General features: G+C 32.6%; 1 protein-coding gene and 1 non-coding gene across 2 annotated transcripts; both read left to right on the forward strand.

Moving 5' to 3' along the window:
• The first annotated feature begins 5,554 nt into the window (after window positions 1-5,554).
• LOC145621781 (small nucleolar RNA snoR83) lies at window positions 5,555-5,710 on the forward strand. The gene has a single exon (XR_014108578.1). It is a non-coding gene; the product is annotated as a small nucleolar RNA snoR83 (small nucleolar RNA).
• A 3,472-nt stretch (window positions 5,711-9,182) lies between these two features.
• On the forward strand, window positions 9,183-14,406 carry LOC145618981 (dolichyl-diphosphooligosaccharide--protein glycosyltransferase 48 kDa subunit-like). The gene is made up of 13 exons (XM_081673586.1): window positions 9,183-9,494; window positions 9,582-9,718; window positions 10,394-10,519; window positions 11,190-11,243; window positions 11,359-11,472; window positions 11,603-11,658; window positions 11,754-11,795; window positions 12,706-12,781; window positions 12,925-12,996; window positions 13,096-13,221; window positions 13,306-13,410; window positions 13,797-13,880; window positions 14,095-14,406. The coding sequence occupies exons 1-13, from the start codon at window positions 9,227-9,229 to the stop codon at window positions 14,140-14,142; spliced, it is 1,308 nt and encodes a 435-aa protein (XP_081529712.1). The 5' UTR covers window positions 9,183-9,226; the 3' UTR covers window positions 14,143-14,406.
• The last annotated feature ends 427 nt before the right edge of the window (window positions 14,407-14,833 follow it).

Consider the following 14,833-nt stretch of genomic DNA (forward strand, 5'->3'; position numbering starts at 1 on the left):
TCTAAATCTCTAATGACTAGCTAATTAACAGTGATTTAATTTATAAAATGAAAACAATAATAAATCTTAAGTGAAATGAAAATGAGCTAACCTGGCTTGCTTTTGGAGTATTATTATTCTTGCTCGAGTAGAAAAATATTTGTCCTGCATCAAACGAGAGAAAACAATAATTCAAAAGATAAGATGCTTTGAATAATGTTAATTAGATAGCTTTAATTTGTGAAGTCACGCATACAGCTTTGTTTGTTGTACTTATATAGTTTTTGAAACAGAACCATATACTTGGGAAGCAAGTCAAAATTTTATCTTTTTAATTACAACTTTATTCCCCCTTTAAAGCCATTTTTAACAAAAAAAAAAAAATGGTGCTACATTAGTGTGCTTAGTAAGATTTATTGTTAGTTCTAGATAATATATTCACCTTTTTTTTTCTTTTTTCTTTTTTCTTTTTTTTTTTTTTTATTTGGGTATTTTATATATTTATACTTATATATACACACATCTTATTAATTGTGGAGTATCTAATTGTAGAGTATTCATCAAATAAAAAGATAATACACTTTAGGAAAAAAAAGGTTTTCAATAATGTACACGATTCATTTTAATACATTATGGAGTAGTTTCTTGCTTAGTATTACAAAATTTTTCATTATCTCAGCTCGCTCTTATTCTTAATCAGATCACCTTTTGTACGCATAGAGAATTTTAACGCAATATTCATCTCTTAATAAATACTACGAATGTCAGTCTTAGACTACTCTATATATGGTGAGTTGTATTATGATTATTCTATAAACATACAAGGGATACCTAGATCTAAATAGGTCAGTCTAAAAATTATAGCAAACAAAATTGAGAATATGTCGATAGTCTTGGTACCATCTTTAACTTGAAATTAATATAGGCCTGGCAATAGCTATCACTTGACACATGAGCTAGCACATTACATGATTAAGTTTCAATGAGGTTCATATTAGACCTTTTTTTTGAGGGAAGGTTTATATTAGACCTAATGATGCTAAAGAAAACTCAACATGGAGTTTTTTTAAATTTTTTATATTTTATGTAGGGATAGCATGATTTATATTACTCCGTATAATAATATAGCACAAATTTACAATTGAATTTTAAAGTCATAAACTGGACCCAAAAATAAAAAGGGAAATTATAAACTTATAAAGCCTTCCTAACTAAGGGAAGAAAATGCAAGAAAAACTCAAAATATAGTTGTTATCCATAAAAAGAAAGCTGTTATGTAAAAATGTACGAAGTAATATGTAAGTTTGTAGTTGTAAACAAACAACGTAGACCACATGATGTGGCCTACCTTTTATTTCGGCCTCAATTTTCACCGGCCTATACCAGATTACCAAATTATACTCCTTTTTTTTTTTTTTATTCCTCTTTTGTGTGTTTTATTTTTGCAAGTAAAGCGAGAATGCCATTTGTCAAAATTTAATTGGTTTCCACTTGAGATGTTTCTAGTTAAATTCCACGTGTCATGATGTTTATATGCACGTGCTTAATAGAATTCTCACATTTGGATTTTGTTGAGATAATGAGACCTCAACATAAACACTTTTTGTTTGTTTGATTTTATTAGCAATTAGTGTGTAGTCCGAGCGTTGCACCGGATTACTACTTTTATATATATATATATATATATATATATATATGTATATATATATATATATGTATATATATATATATGTATATGTATATATATATATATGTATGTATATATATATATATGTATGTATATATATATATATGTATATATATATGTATATATGTATATATATATATATATATATATACTCCGTATAATGACATAATCTTGGTAAAAAAAAAAAAAGACTTAACATTGTCTTAATTTTGTTGAATCTATTAGTTTTTATTAATTTTTCTCTACGCTGTATAATTATTTATGTGTTTACTTAAACATATATATATATATATATATATATATATATATATATATATATATATATATATATATATATATATATATATATATATATATATATATATATATATATAGTAATTTATGTGTGTATAAATGACTTGAGTTACTATTGGCTAAGATGGTAAGAATGTGATCTCATATAAATGACATGAGCTAATATTGACATATATGAGGTTACCTGTTCGAATCTTGTGGGATGTTTACATAAACGGTTTTAGGATTGGAATTGGAATGAAAAGGAAACATCAAAGTCTTACATTCTTATTTTGTTGATTATTTAACCATAAAAAAAAAAATAAAAAAATAAAAAAATAAAAAAAAAAAACACTTAAAATGATTTTTTTTTTTTTTTTCCTGAAATACGTCCAAATTTGATACGTAGTATTTCGTTACACAAATTAATTTTTTCACTATGTTGGAAAGAATACTTGTTGATCAATGAATTATTCTTTGATTTTGGTAGGAAATACAAGTCAACACCCGGATTCTAAAAGTTAATCAAGGTGTTTTAAATCCATTACGTACGGAGTATTAGTTTAAAGATTGGAGTAAAAACAAAGCAGTTTTTTTTTTTTTTGACAACTTGCCTTAAAACAATGAGCTTAGGGCTAAATTTTACAAAATTTGCTAAGTCACGATCATTGTTAGCATTTGTAGCCTTGCCTTTGTGTTCAATAAAGAGGGTAAAGGTAATTGTCACTCCGATCTCTAAGGTACACTAGTCCTAAGCACATTGACGCCTTATATATATATATGGTGTTGCCTTGTAGTTACGTTTATCTAGCCTCGTACCTTGTCATGTCGTACACTCTCTCGAGCAGCCCCTTACCTCCTACAGCTATAAAGTGCCTTTAGTGGGGTTTGATCCTGTGAGATGCAAATTTTCCCGCTGGCATTTTTACCTTTCGATCACTTAGCGAATGAACTTAAACCATACTTCTACAGAGTATATTAGTAATACTACACATAATCGATTAATAGGTCAATAAAATAAGTAATCTTTAATTCAGAACATTTGTACAAGCATCCTAATTCCAATTTACTTGAATAATAATACTTTAGCTTAAATTCTTGGTAATCAAAACTTGTAATCAAACTAAAACTCCTAAACATTAAATTTGTAATTAGCAAGAGTCAAGTACTCAAGTATGTCCAATCATTAACATGTTCACAAACCAACCATACTACATTGTAATATTGTCTAATGAGTAATAACATACTCTAATTATATGGTAGCCAAAACTCGGAATCATCCCAATCACGTCTATTATCATCCGCCAATATTTTCTTCACAGCTTCTGCAAGCTCCTTCCTAGGATCATCAACATCTTTTCCAAATTCACTAATACAATCTTTTATAATTTCCTCGGTCGTACCATTACCATCATCATGCGCCACGAACAAAAGCCAAACATTTTTTATATCAACTGAATCATCGTTACAATTCTTCATAATAGAGTTATGATTATTTGTCACCGTAATTGTTGTAGGAACATAGCAAGCCATTCCTACCAAATTCGTAGTTTTCGAGTCATTATCCTCCGGTACACCCCACATTCTCCCGTTTTTCCCTGCATCTTTGCTCACATAATGCAATTTTTCATAGTGTTCCGACTCATCATCCTTTGAAAACCACTTCATCTTATCCTTAAATAAAACACTTAGTACAAACTCGAACAGTCCATTCGATTGTAACAAAATACCCGTAAACAAGTGATACGTTGTGTGACGAATAGCCACCCCAAACTTTCGAAAAAATTCTTCCTTAGGACAAAACAACCTATTATTGTCAATATTTTCGTCGTGTTTGTCACCTATTACAAAAAGAAAGTGACTTTTTCCTCCGGCTTTCAACCCGCCGTCCCACCTAAACCAAAGATTAGGGTTTGTAAGGTAATCAGACGACGACAATGGGGGTGGAAGCTCGAGTTCAACGAACTCGAGCCCTTTTAGCTTGTTAATAAACCGCCGGCCAGAGGGAGAAATTCTTGGAATGTAAGTCCAACAATATAAGGATAATGTCGATAATACCGTGGATGTAAATAAGGGCAAAGACAAATACTTGGTTACTTTTATTAAATAAAAAACAGACTTTTGGAGTAAAAATAAGATGACTTTACCGTACCATAGTGTTGCCCTTTCAGGGAGGTAAAAAGAAGGGGGTAAAGGGGTGGAGAGGGTGCGTAGATGGGGTAGGATGTTAGAGAATTCCGGCTTCGAGGCGGCTGTGCAACGGCAGAGGCTTACGATGTCGAGTTTGCCTAGGATTAAGGCTAGTACATCGTCTGGTAAGGGTTGTGGTGAAGGGTTTTGGTTTGATGAGGTTAGTTTTTGTTGGGGTTTAAGCCAATATTTGATGAAACTTGTTATTTTGTTGCCCATTGATTATTGCTATTTGATGAATAATGAATTTTTTTGGTATTGTTATATTTATAAAGGGTTAAGGGCACTACTAAACGAATTCGGTTACAATTATTCCACTAGGATTCTTGTGGATTGTTGATCAAGAAATTGGATTAATTTATGAGAAGTTTCTATAAATAATGTGCAACCGATGAGCTTCAATACTCCATAGATCATGTTAAAAAATTCGAATTCCAAAAAAACACTATTTAATTAATAATTTTTTAAAAGTTTTCTAATATTTTTATTATTTAAAAATTGTTTTTTTTTCCAAAATTAAATTTTTTTTTTCCATTGAATGGGATTTTTTCTCAATTTTGGATCAACATTAATGCTTCGTTTTTTTTATCCCAAATTACGCAGAATTATAAAAATTACACCGTAAAACAAAATAAAAAGTCAAGGGGATTTTATTCTTCAAATTGTGCGTTAATTATGGGACAAACGGTCCATTAGCAAATATAGAATTAGTGAATCACTTAGCTTCAGTCTAGGTCCATGCTAACACCATAAGAGTACATGCTTAACTTCAAATGGCACTAAAAGAGATTAACGATTGGCTACAATGTTCCCAATTCCCATCTATCTAAACATGAGCCCAAGATTGATTATTGAAATTTGAAAGTAGGGCATTCTACTTTTGCTAATTAAAATTGAATATTACTGACAATGTTACTAGAACTCTTCATTCCACTTTAAATGTTTGTATCAGTCCCTCAACCGTCGAACATGAATAAGAAGTCAGAACACTTTCAAGATCTTCAAAAAAATTCACATCATAATCTAGTCAGACACTTAACACATACTTATGCCAAACATGGGAATCGAGTCCTAGTAACATAGGTTATTGATTATTTAAAGGTTAACAAAACCTTTAAATAAAAAATTATTTTTTTAAAAAAAAAAAGCAAATTGAATATGGGCTAGCTGTTTTAAGATTACAAAGCCCAAACTAAGTGGGAATTAGGCCCAACACAAAAGTCCAACAAATACTGTCAATTCTAGGGTTCTTTAATGTAAATTATTTCCGGCAGCTTTATAAATACTTTCTCATTCCATTTGTAATCCGCCGAATGCAATTGTTTTTCATTATTCTGCATTTACTTATTTTGTCAAAATTTCTGGGTTTCAGTTATTATTTTGATTTATCTTCTTAATTTAGAAGAAAAATTGGGTGCCTTCATAATCCCAGGTAAGCTGAAGATTGAATTAATCTTCAATTTTCAGTGCTTAGCTGATTCATGGGAGGCCTATATCAATTCTTTTTTGAACGGAAAGTTTCGCTGATAACGCCATTCTTTATTCAATGAAGGCGTTTCATTAGTAACTTTTCCGACATTTTTTTTTTACTTTTCCATCTTAATTTTAATCAAATTGATTGATTTTATTTGAGATATAATATAAACAACTCCTAATTGAACAAGTTAATTTGAGATCCGATAAAAGCTTTGTATCTACAGTACTAATTACGGAGTACAACATTCGAGAGTATAGAGTATAAGGTTGTAATTTAATACGGGGAGTACTAAATGCAGGTACAATTTTACCTAAATGCAGAATAAGTTATTTTATTAAAAAAGATTATATTCCAAATTTGCCCTTAATTTGATTTAATCCTTTACACTTTTTTTTTAAAGGATTAAAATTAAATCCTTTACACTCCCAACTATATGTCTATATAAACATCCTACCGTTTAATTTACAACCATATTCTAACGTATTCAACCTTTTATCCTATTAAATATTCAGTACTATACAAATTCATGGACGGAACATTTTATTCATGGGCATGTATCACGGTGCTGGTTGTGTTGCCAGGGGTCAACAGTACCCCCAGCTACGATTTCCGGGGGTCAACAGGACCCCCCGGCTATGATTTCCGGTGGTCTCCAGCACCCCCCGGCTACGATTTTCGGGGGGTCTCTATTACCCCCGGATAAGATTTCCGGGGGTCTTTAGTACCCCCCGGAAATCATAGCCGGGGGTCTTCAGTACCCCCCGGAAATCATAGTCGGGGGTAAATGATACCCCCCGGAAACCATGTGTTTACTAGTACCCTTGGAAATCATAGCCGACCGTGAACGACTTCTTCGTCTCTAGAGCTTAGATTGAAAAAATTTTGAGGGAAATGATGAAATGAAATGAATTGTAAAAAAAATGGCGATTGAAATGGTGAATGAAATGGAAAAAAATAGCGAATGAAATGAATTGCAAAAGGGAAAATGTAAAAAATAAAAGTCCGGTGAAATGACAAACCAGTTATTTCATTTTGAAAAAGGGTATTTCAGTCTTTTATTATTTTCTTATCATTAATTAATTTCTACATTTAGGTTATTTTGTACTGCATTTAGTACTTGCGTTTAATACGGAGTAATTGATAAATGCGGTTTGGTTTTGGTTTTAGAAACTGAAAATTCTAAAAAAAAATATGGTTTGGTTTGGAGTTTGGACGGGTTAATACTTAATAATATGGTGTGTGCGGTTTGAAAAATACAACATGAATTAGGGTCTGTTCTCATTGACTGAAATTAGCTGAATTGAAATGAAATGAATATTTTATAAGAGAAGGAAATTAAAAACTGAACTCAGCTGAAGTGAACTTCAACCTAAGAGAATAGGCCCTTAATATGCTTTGTTTTAAGTTTTGTTATATACATTCAGGTGTATAATACACATACGGTATTTGTTTCACGAGAGATTTGGTGCACTGTACACCAATGACCCAATATGTATACTAGTATAGTAGTATAACAATTTTTTAACTTTCACTGGTAACCTAACTTGAACTTTCACTTCTAACTTGAAATAATCACTTTAACAATTTACATATATTTTGACATACGTGGAAAAATCTTCATGCAACATTTTTGTTTTTAGTACAAGAAAAATAAAGTACTTACCATAACTATTAATCATACAACCATAAATTTTAAAAATCAAATTCATAATAAAATTAGAAAAAAATCATGCGAACAAACAAACAGGCAAAATAGATTCTTTAACACCCTCCTCAAGTCCTCGTTGCCTTACATTAAAAAATAGCAACACGAGTCTTAGGGCTAGTTCTCATTGACTGAGCTGAATTAGGAGCTGAATTGAACTAAATTAGGTTCCTTATAATTGAAAAAAAAAACTAGCTGCCATTAACTGTATCTTAAGTCGAAGTTTTTCCTAACAGTCTTTCACCGGATAATCAACCATCATACACCAATCAATGGACTCCGGACACACATCAATCAAATAAGCAAACAGAAAAGCTAACAATCAAAACCGAAAATCACGAAAAAATGGAGTGCTACAAAGATGGACTATTTTTATTGAATTATTCATTGTAAAGTGATGTTAGTGAATATTATGTTATTCATGGAAATAGTGCACGGGTCATTGTAAAGTGAAGTTAGTGGAATGTTTGACTTGGAGTGTCTGGGTGGAGATTATTTTGATATAAACCTTAAAAGTGGTGGGTCATTGTTTAAAACTTTAGCATCAAATAACATAATTTGGCAAGTTTGGACTTTATTTATTTTTTCATTTTCAAGTACAAAATTGGCATTGTTCATCTCTTTCATTAATTGACAAAATTTGCCAGTTTCATCTATTTCAATGGTTATGGCTCTGGTCGGTAAATACAATAAAAATTAAAAAGGTTTCAATCATCGATTTTTGGGATAAAAATTATCAGTTGAATAAGGGTTTCAATCGAAAACCATTACAAAAACATTAATTAAAGAAAATCTACCTGAATTATAATTTAAAAAAGGAGAATTTGCCTCAAAGATTTGAGATACGAAGTATGTACAATTAGGGGTTATAAGGGCTGAATTCGACACTGAATTTCTTTCTTTGCTCTGATTTTTGGCCAATTGTTGGACATCAATGGTGGTTTTGTGATTGTTAGGGTGGTCAATGTTGAGAGTTATGGTGCGGGTGGTGAGTAGTGGTGTTGGTGGTGAGAGGTAGAGATAGGGCTGGTGCAATGGAGGTGCAATTATTGCGGGCTAGCAGATGAATGGGAGTTTTGTGGCTGTGATGCGAGCTAGAGTTAATTATTGGTGGTGAGTGGTGGCAGCAAATGTTGTTGTCGTATTATGGGAGGGAGAAAAGAGATGGATGGGACCGCGGTTTATGTTGTGGCCTGTGGGGGCTGGCTTGATGTATCGCTCTCGTTTCTTTATTTTTAACCACATTGATAACTGGAAAAGTTGTTTTTAAATAATTTGTTCATGAATATTTCAACCTTTTGGTGTATCAACTTTTTATAATTTTAACGCTAGTTAAAGTAACATAATGAGAGGAATCAAACAAGATCTTACATTCTTACATTTTAAAAAAAGTAATAATAATAATAATAATAATAATAATAATAATAATAATAATAATAATAATAATAATAATAATTTTACATTCTTACATGACTATATTATGTTTTGCCAAATAATAGAAATTAATGGTTAAAGTTTTCAAAATTTGACCCAAAAATTAACAACGGGGTGAAAACAATAAATAAATTAGAGACGGAGGAATTGCAAATTACAATCACATTATCACAATTTACAAGTGGAAAATTTCAAACCAACCATGACTAAGGGCATGTTCACATTCACTAATTAGAGCTGAACTGAGCTAAATTAAACTGAACTGAACATATATAAACTAATTGAAACTGAACTAAACCGTATAGAGCTAAACTGATTAGGGTTGAATCGAAGTGAGTTAAACTAATTGAAGCTGAATTGAAATTAAGCCGGAGTAAATAGACCCTAAAACTTCATTTGAGGAAAAGTAAACGTTAACCACAGTCAATAACTAGTGTGTATATTCGTGAGATCCTAAAACCCTTATTTTGGAGCTCCAAAAATGGCGAAAATACTCACACTCCTAACAATTCTTCTTCTGAATCTAACTCATTCTCTTTCATTCTCCCCAGAAAACCCTACAAATCGTCGAATTCTAGTTCTTCTCGATGATTTTGCCATTAAAACTTCTCACTCTTTGTTCTTCGATTCCCTTCTTTCACGTAATTATCAGCTCGATTTCAAGCTCGCAGATGATCCTAAACTTGCTTTACAGCGTTACGGACAGTTTTTGTACGACGGTCTCATCATCTTCGCTCCTTACATCGATCGTAATCTCCTCTTCAACTTTCAATTTTGTTTTGGAATTTTTGTGATTTTTTTTGGATTTTTGGTTGATCTTTTGTGATTTTTTGAAGGATTTGGAGGTTCGATTAATCAGGCAGCGGTGCTTGAATTCGTTGATTCTGGACGTGATTTGATTGTTGCTGTTGATGTGAATTCGTCTGATTTGATTCGTGAGATTGCGACAGAATGTGGTGTTGAATTCGATGATGTGAGATTATTTTCTTAATTAATTTCCATTTTTTCTGATAAATCTGTTTTAATTACCTGCTGTAAGTGTGTGATTAGCTTTTAGTATTTTAAAATTGTCACATATTGCTGTTAGTTGAACTACTTTTATGATTTATTATCAATTTATCATAATTTCTTTCATCAATTGCAATCTACATCTACATTTCTATGTTCTGTGTATAGTTCGATTTGTTTTGTCTAATATAGTATGGTACATTCTTCTTCCTGTCAAAAAAATAAAATAAATATAATATACTATGGTACATTTGTCTTGTGGTGGCCCTAGACAATTTGGATAGTGTTGTTTCAAACCCGTATAGTTAGTTCTGTTTATTCGAGGGAAAAAGAGAATGAGTAAACATAGTATGAGTTCAGCAAATTAGTGTTAATTCAACTCGTATAGTTAGTTCTGTTTATATTCAAGGAAAAGAGAATGAGTAAACATAGTATGAATTCAGCGAATCATTTGGGTGCAGAGTATTCTTTTCTTCTCAACGGAATTGCCAAATAATTCGTTTTTTCAAAAACTGATTTTGTACGAGTTAGAGCTTAATTTGACATTTTCTATTCCCATTTTTATCATACATGCAAGTTGACGAACTTTCTTCGAGCAAGTTATCGCTTTCTTCCTGATTTGATTTCTGTATGGCTCTAGGACCCTGCAGCAATGGTTATTGATCACACAGGCTATGCATTGTCAGAATTTGAAGGTGACCATACACTGATTGCCAGTGACGAATTTATTGGATCAGATGTCATATTAGGGAGCAAGAAAATTGAGGCAAGTCAATCCATTATTGTAATCTGTTTAACATTTTGAAGTATCTGTCACATATGCTTTTACGGTGTGTTTGGATAGAAGGAAATGCAAGGAAAAGAAGGGGAGGGAAATGGAGAGATGTGATATCTTTCATTTGGATAACAAATGAAGAAGTAAGGGAATTGGAGGGGAGAAAAATGGAGGGATTAAATTGTAGGAAAATGATCCCTCTAACAATGGAGAGATTTGGAAGGAAAACTCACCATTCTTCATTTCTTCTCTCCCCTCCCTTTTCCTCCCCTCCCCTCCTCTTCTCCTCCCTCCCCTTCTCCTCCCTCCCCTTCTTTTCCTTCCTCTAATGTTATCCAAACACACTATTAGTGATCTGAGGTGTCTGTATGATTGTGCAGCTTATATTAGTTATATCTCTATTCATGTCTTATTATAGTGCATTGCTTCTTTGTTTTTTACTTAAATAACGTCTAACAGTAATGTTCATTAATTAACATGTATGTTCTGTCTAGGTCTCCTGACAAACTTTTTTCAGGACTGTTGCTTGTAGTTTATGTTGCTTGAAACTATACTTGTTTCATGAGTTTCTATGAAAATTTTTGCTTTCATAAGCGATCTGGAATTCTGGAGTTAATTTTATTGATGAGTGGTTGGTGATTCTAACATGAACATGCTCCAGGCTGCAGTACTTTTCCAGGGGACTGGTCATTCAGTAAATCCTTCTAACAGCCATGTAAGTAATGCTTTATTGACCTTGTAATGTTGAAAGATGCGTTTGGCATTTGGTCATCAATCGATTATGTTTCAAGTTATTGTCTTATTTTATTGTGTCTCTGCAACTCTGATAGGTGGTGCAAGTTCTCTCCGCTTCACCATCTGCCTATTCGGCAAATCCTTTGTCCAAGTTATCAAGTCCCCCAACATTTACTGGACCCAGAATATCATTGGTTTCAGTTGTGCAGGTATTTTACTGCTCTTGTTTCCTCTGATTTTCCTAATAGATAATCTATGTAAGTAAAGGCTAGTTATTGCAAGTCGTGCTCGAAAATTTGTCATGAACATTGATAGCTGTTTTTCATTTGTTCTTGTTAGGCAAGAAACAATGCTCGTATTCTGATATCAGGCTCACTTAAACTTTTCAGTGACCGGTAAACTTGTTTGCTTCTGTAACATATTGTTCATTTAGCTGTTGAAGGTCTGTATATTTTTTTGTTAACTACTGAAATTCTGTTTCTTTGTTCAGATTTTTGAGATCAGGAGTGCAAAAGGCTGGTAGCTCGACTAGGTAAATAGCGCTTCGACTTGGATTTTTCTGGCTTAATAGCATTTTATGTGGAGATAACAAAACAGCTGTCTTGTTATTCTTGTCATTTCTTCAACCAGTTGCTCCACTGGGCATTTGCAATTTTTAACCTTTTTTTTTTCTACTTTTCTTCTCTAAGGTTTCCAGTAATGATGGTGAAACTAGAGCTTTACTTTCTCAAAGGGAAAGTTACTAGGAGAATCTAAAGCAAATTAGCTCTAGTAAGAATACATAAGAACTGATCACCCTATATAAGAATTATAAGATCCATTGTTGTCCAAGATGCATTAGTGATTTTTGTGGTTGCTTTCAATAGTTAGTACGTATGTTGTTTATTTTAGCCAAGTTTGGGCTTGTTGCAAATTTTCTTATTGTTGGCCCCGTAAGTGGATCCAAATCCTTGCATGTCTTTGTAAGTACTTCCTCTTTCATAAAGTGGATGGTTTCTGTGAGGACCATTTATATTTTTATCAGGATGTTTCTGAATATTTGGGCCTTGAATTGCAAGTGGAATATGTAATGCAACAACCTTCTCAGTGGTTCTGTGTGATATGCTGACATTGCCTTTGAAAGATTATTGGACAATCATTTGTATTTGCTTACACATTCATAATTCATGTATCTCACTATCTATCTCATGCATGTCAATGATAGGAACTGAATTTGCTCTTAAAATATACTCCGTAATATTTATGACTAGATGCTCAGGTCTTGGCTTCCTTTATTTTCTTCACTGTGTTTACTGTATACCTTTCTGGGTTGATATTGTTTGACATATGTGCTAGCATATCTTCTGATCAATTCATACCTGCTTAATACCTTGGAATATGATTTTGAATTAACTTGTTTCTGTCATTTGTATAATAAGTGGAAATGCTTCTTGTTGTAACAGATTTGACAAATCCGGTAATGAGCAGTTTGTGACTGAACTTAGCAAATGGATTTTCCATGAAAGAGGTCATCTCAAGGTGTGCTACCTTTTTCTGGCTTTTTATGTTCTTATATTAATGTTATCTCCACTATAGAAAGTTAATGATGTTTCTTTTGAGTCGAAGATATTACACATGTAAGCTTTGGGAGCAGATCACTGACCAGACACTTGATTTTACAGGCTGTAAATGTAAGACACCACAAGACAGGACAAACAGATGAACCTTCAATATATAGGATCACTGATGACCTGGTAATTTATTTTTGCTTCACATTTTACCTGTTCCTCAATCTATTCTACAAAATGCAATCAACTGAGCTTGTTTTTCTGTTACTGCTTGAATCCGTGAAGGAATATTCTGTTGAGATTTATGAATGGTCTGGAGTGAACTGGGAACCGTACGTAGCTGATGATGTTCAAGTGCAATTCTACATGATGAGCCCTTATGTGTTAAAGAGTTTATCAACTGATAAGAAGGTGCTTATCTACATATCCTATTAGTTTGTGTATTTACTTATCTTTTCCTTGGTAAAAAGTCACCAACTCTCCACTGTTCTACAGGGTCTTTATTATACTTCATTTAAGGTGCCAGATGTATATGGTGTTTTCCAGTTCAAAGTTGAGTACCAGAGGCTCGGATATACAAGCTTGTCTCTAGCAAAGCAGGTATGAGATTATTAGTATAGATTTCATTGTGTGCTAAGCTATGAACAGCTGGAGAAAACTTTTTTATATACTCAAAGCTATATTATCATAATATTTGTAAGTTCCTGTGAAGTCCTAGCTAATTGCGGGTTGAAATTTGATCTTGCATCAGGTTAAGGTAGTTTGTTTTAGTATGTCAAAGTATTGAAACTCTATCAAGACATTCAGACGTTTATTAGTGCCACTCATAGTACTTCCTCCGTTTCATAATATAGTCTGTATTCTTTTTTGATTATTATCAATCTGTGACAGCATAATCATATCTTTCTGCTAAGCTCTTGTTATGTTATTGACACTTGACAGCTGTCCACTTCACCATAGTTTAATTTTTTCTCTCTTGATTGCAGATTCCCGTACGACATTTCAGACACAACGAATTTGAAAGATTTATAACTGCTGCATATCCCTATTACGGATCATGCTTTTCAATGGTACAGCATTAACCCAATGATGACCACCTGCATACCGTTCCTGTTTTTGGCTAAAATATTTTTTATCAGTGCATTTTTTAGTGCTACTGTATATTATTGTCATTTTTTTTTTTTTTGCTTTTGGTTCTCTTTTCTGTGAGATTTTATTTGGCTTATATTAAATGAAGTATGAGGTTTGTTGTAGATTAATCTCATTATCCTTTCCTGAATGCAGATGGCTGGCTTCTTCGTCTTCACGCTTGTTCATCTCTATAGCAAGTAAGAGTAGCATGATAGTTTTGGCTGGCTATATACATTGGTTCATCCCAAGTTCTGTTCTTAATTGTAAAACCTAGTAGTGCACACAATGCATGCACAATTTTCAGACAAGATGTAGAAATCAATTTTAGAAAGAAATTACCTCTGTAGAAAATTTTATCTTATTTTTTACCCGAGAAATTCTAATTCAAGGCTGTACTCATTGTTACAAAATATGATGAGAAGTATTGCTAAAAAGGGAGTTTAAAAAACTGTTTGTAGTATTGCGCATGGCGGCAGTGTAGTGTAGGTGGCTTCAAGGCATCATACCTGAACTTTTTAACTACTGATAGTCATCATCTGATGGTTGTTAAATAACGATATGGTGGAGCTTTATAACTGACAAAGTACCCGTTTTAACTTATCTCATAAACTATATGCAGTTTGGAGTAAAGTATATTGTTTTTGGTAGGGATCAAATTTGCTTAGCTTAATTTTTCTCATATGAACGTGTCGAGTAGTACCATTGCTTTATATACAATGTCTAGCAGGTAGCAGCCAAGGGGTCCAAACTGTCTGTTAAATGCATCTAGAAGATGATAATCAAGAGACTGTTAAAGATTTGATAACATAAGCTTATATTTTGTAGAGACAAAGGCCTGGCCTGAATTCTTCTTTCTTAACTAATATTCGCGGTTAACTTAGCTGACTCCTCA

This window comes from Chenopodium album, chromosome 27 (genome assembly GCF_948465745.1).
Source record: "Chenopodium album chromosome 27, dcCheAlbu1.1, whole genome shotgun sequence".
NCBI classification, from domain to species: Eukaryota; Viridiplantae; Streptophyta; class Magnoliopsida; order Caryophyllales; family Amaranthaceae; genus Chenopodium; species Chenopodium album.

What these genes read in the sequence shown, in the direction of transcription:
- LOC145618981 (XM_081673586.1), top strand. Translation starts at nt 9,227, where the DNA reads ATGGCGAAAATACTCACACTCCTAACAATTCTTCTTCTGAATCTAACT. An exon ending in ATAGGATCACTGATGACCTG is followed by an intron (nt 12,997 to 13,095) that starts GTAATTTATTTT and finishes GAATCCGTGAAG; the next exon opens with GAATATTCTGTTGAGATTTA. An exon ending in ACGGATCATGCTTTTCAATG is followed by an intron (nt 13,881 to 14,094) that starts GTACAGCATTAA and finishes TCCTGAATGCAG; the next exon opens with ATGGCTGGCTTCTTCGTCTT.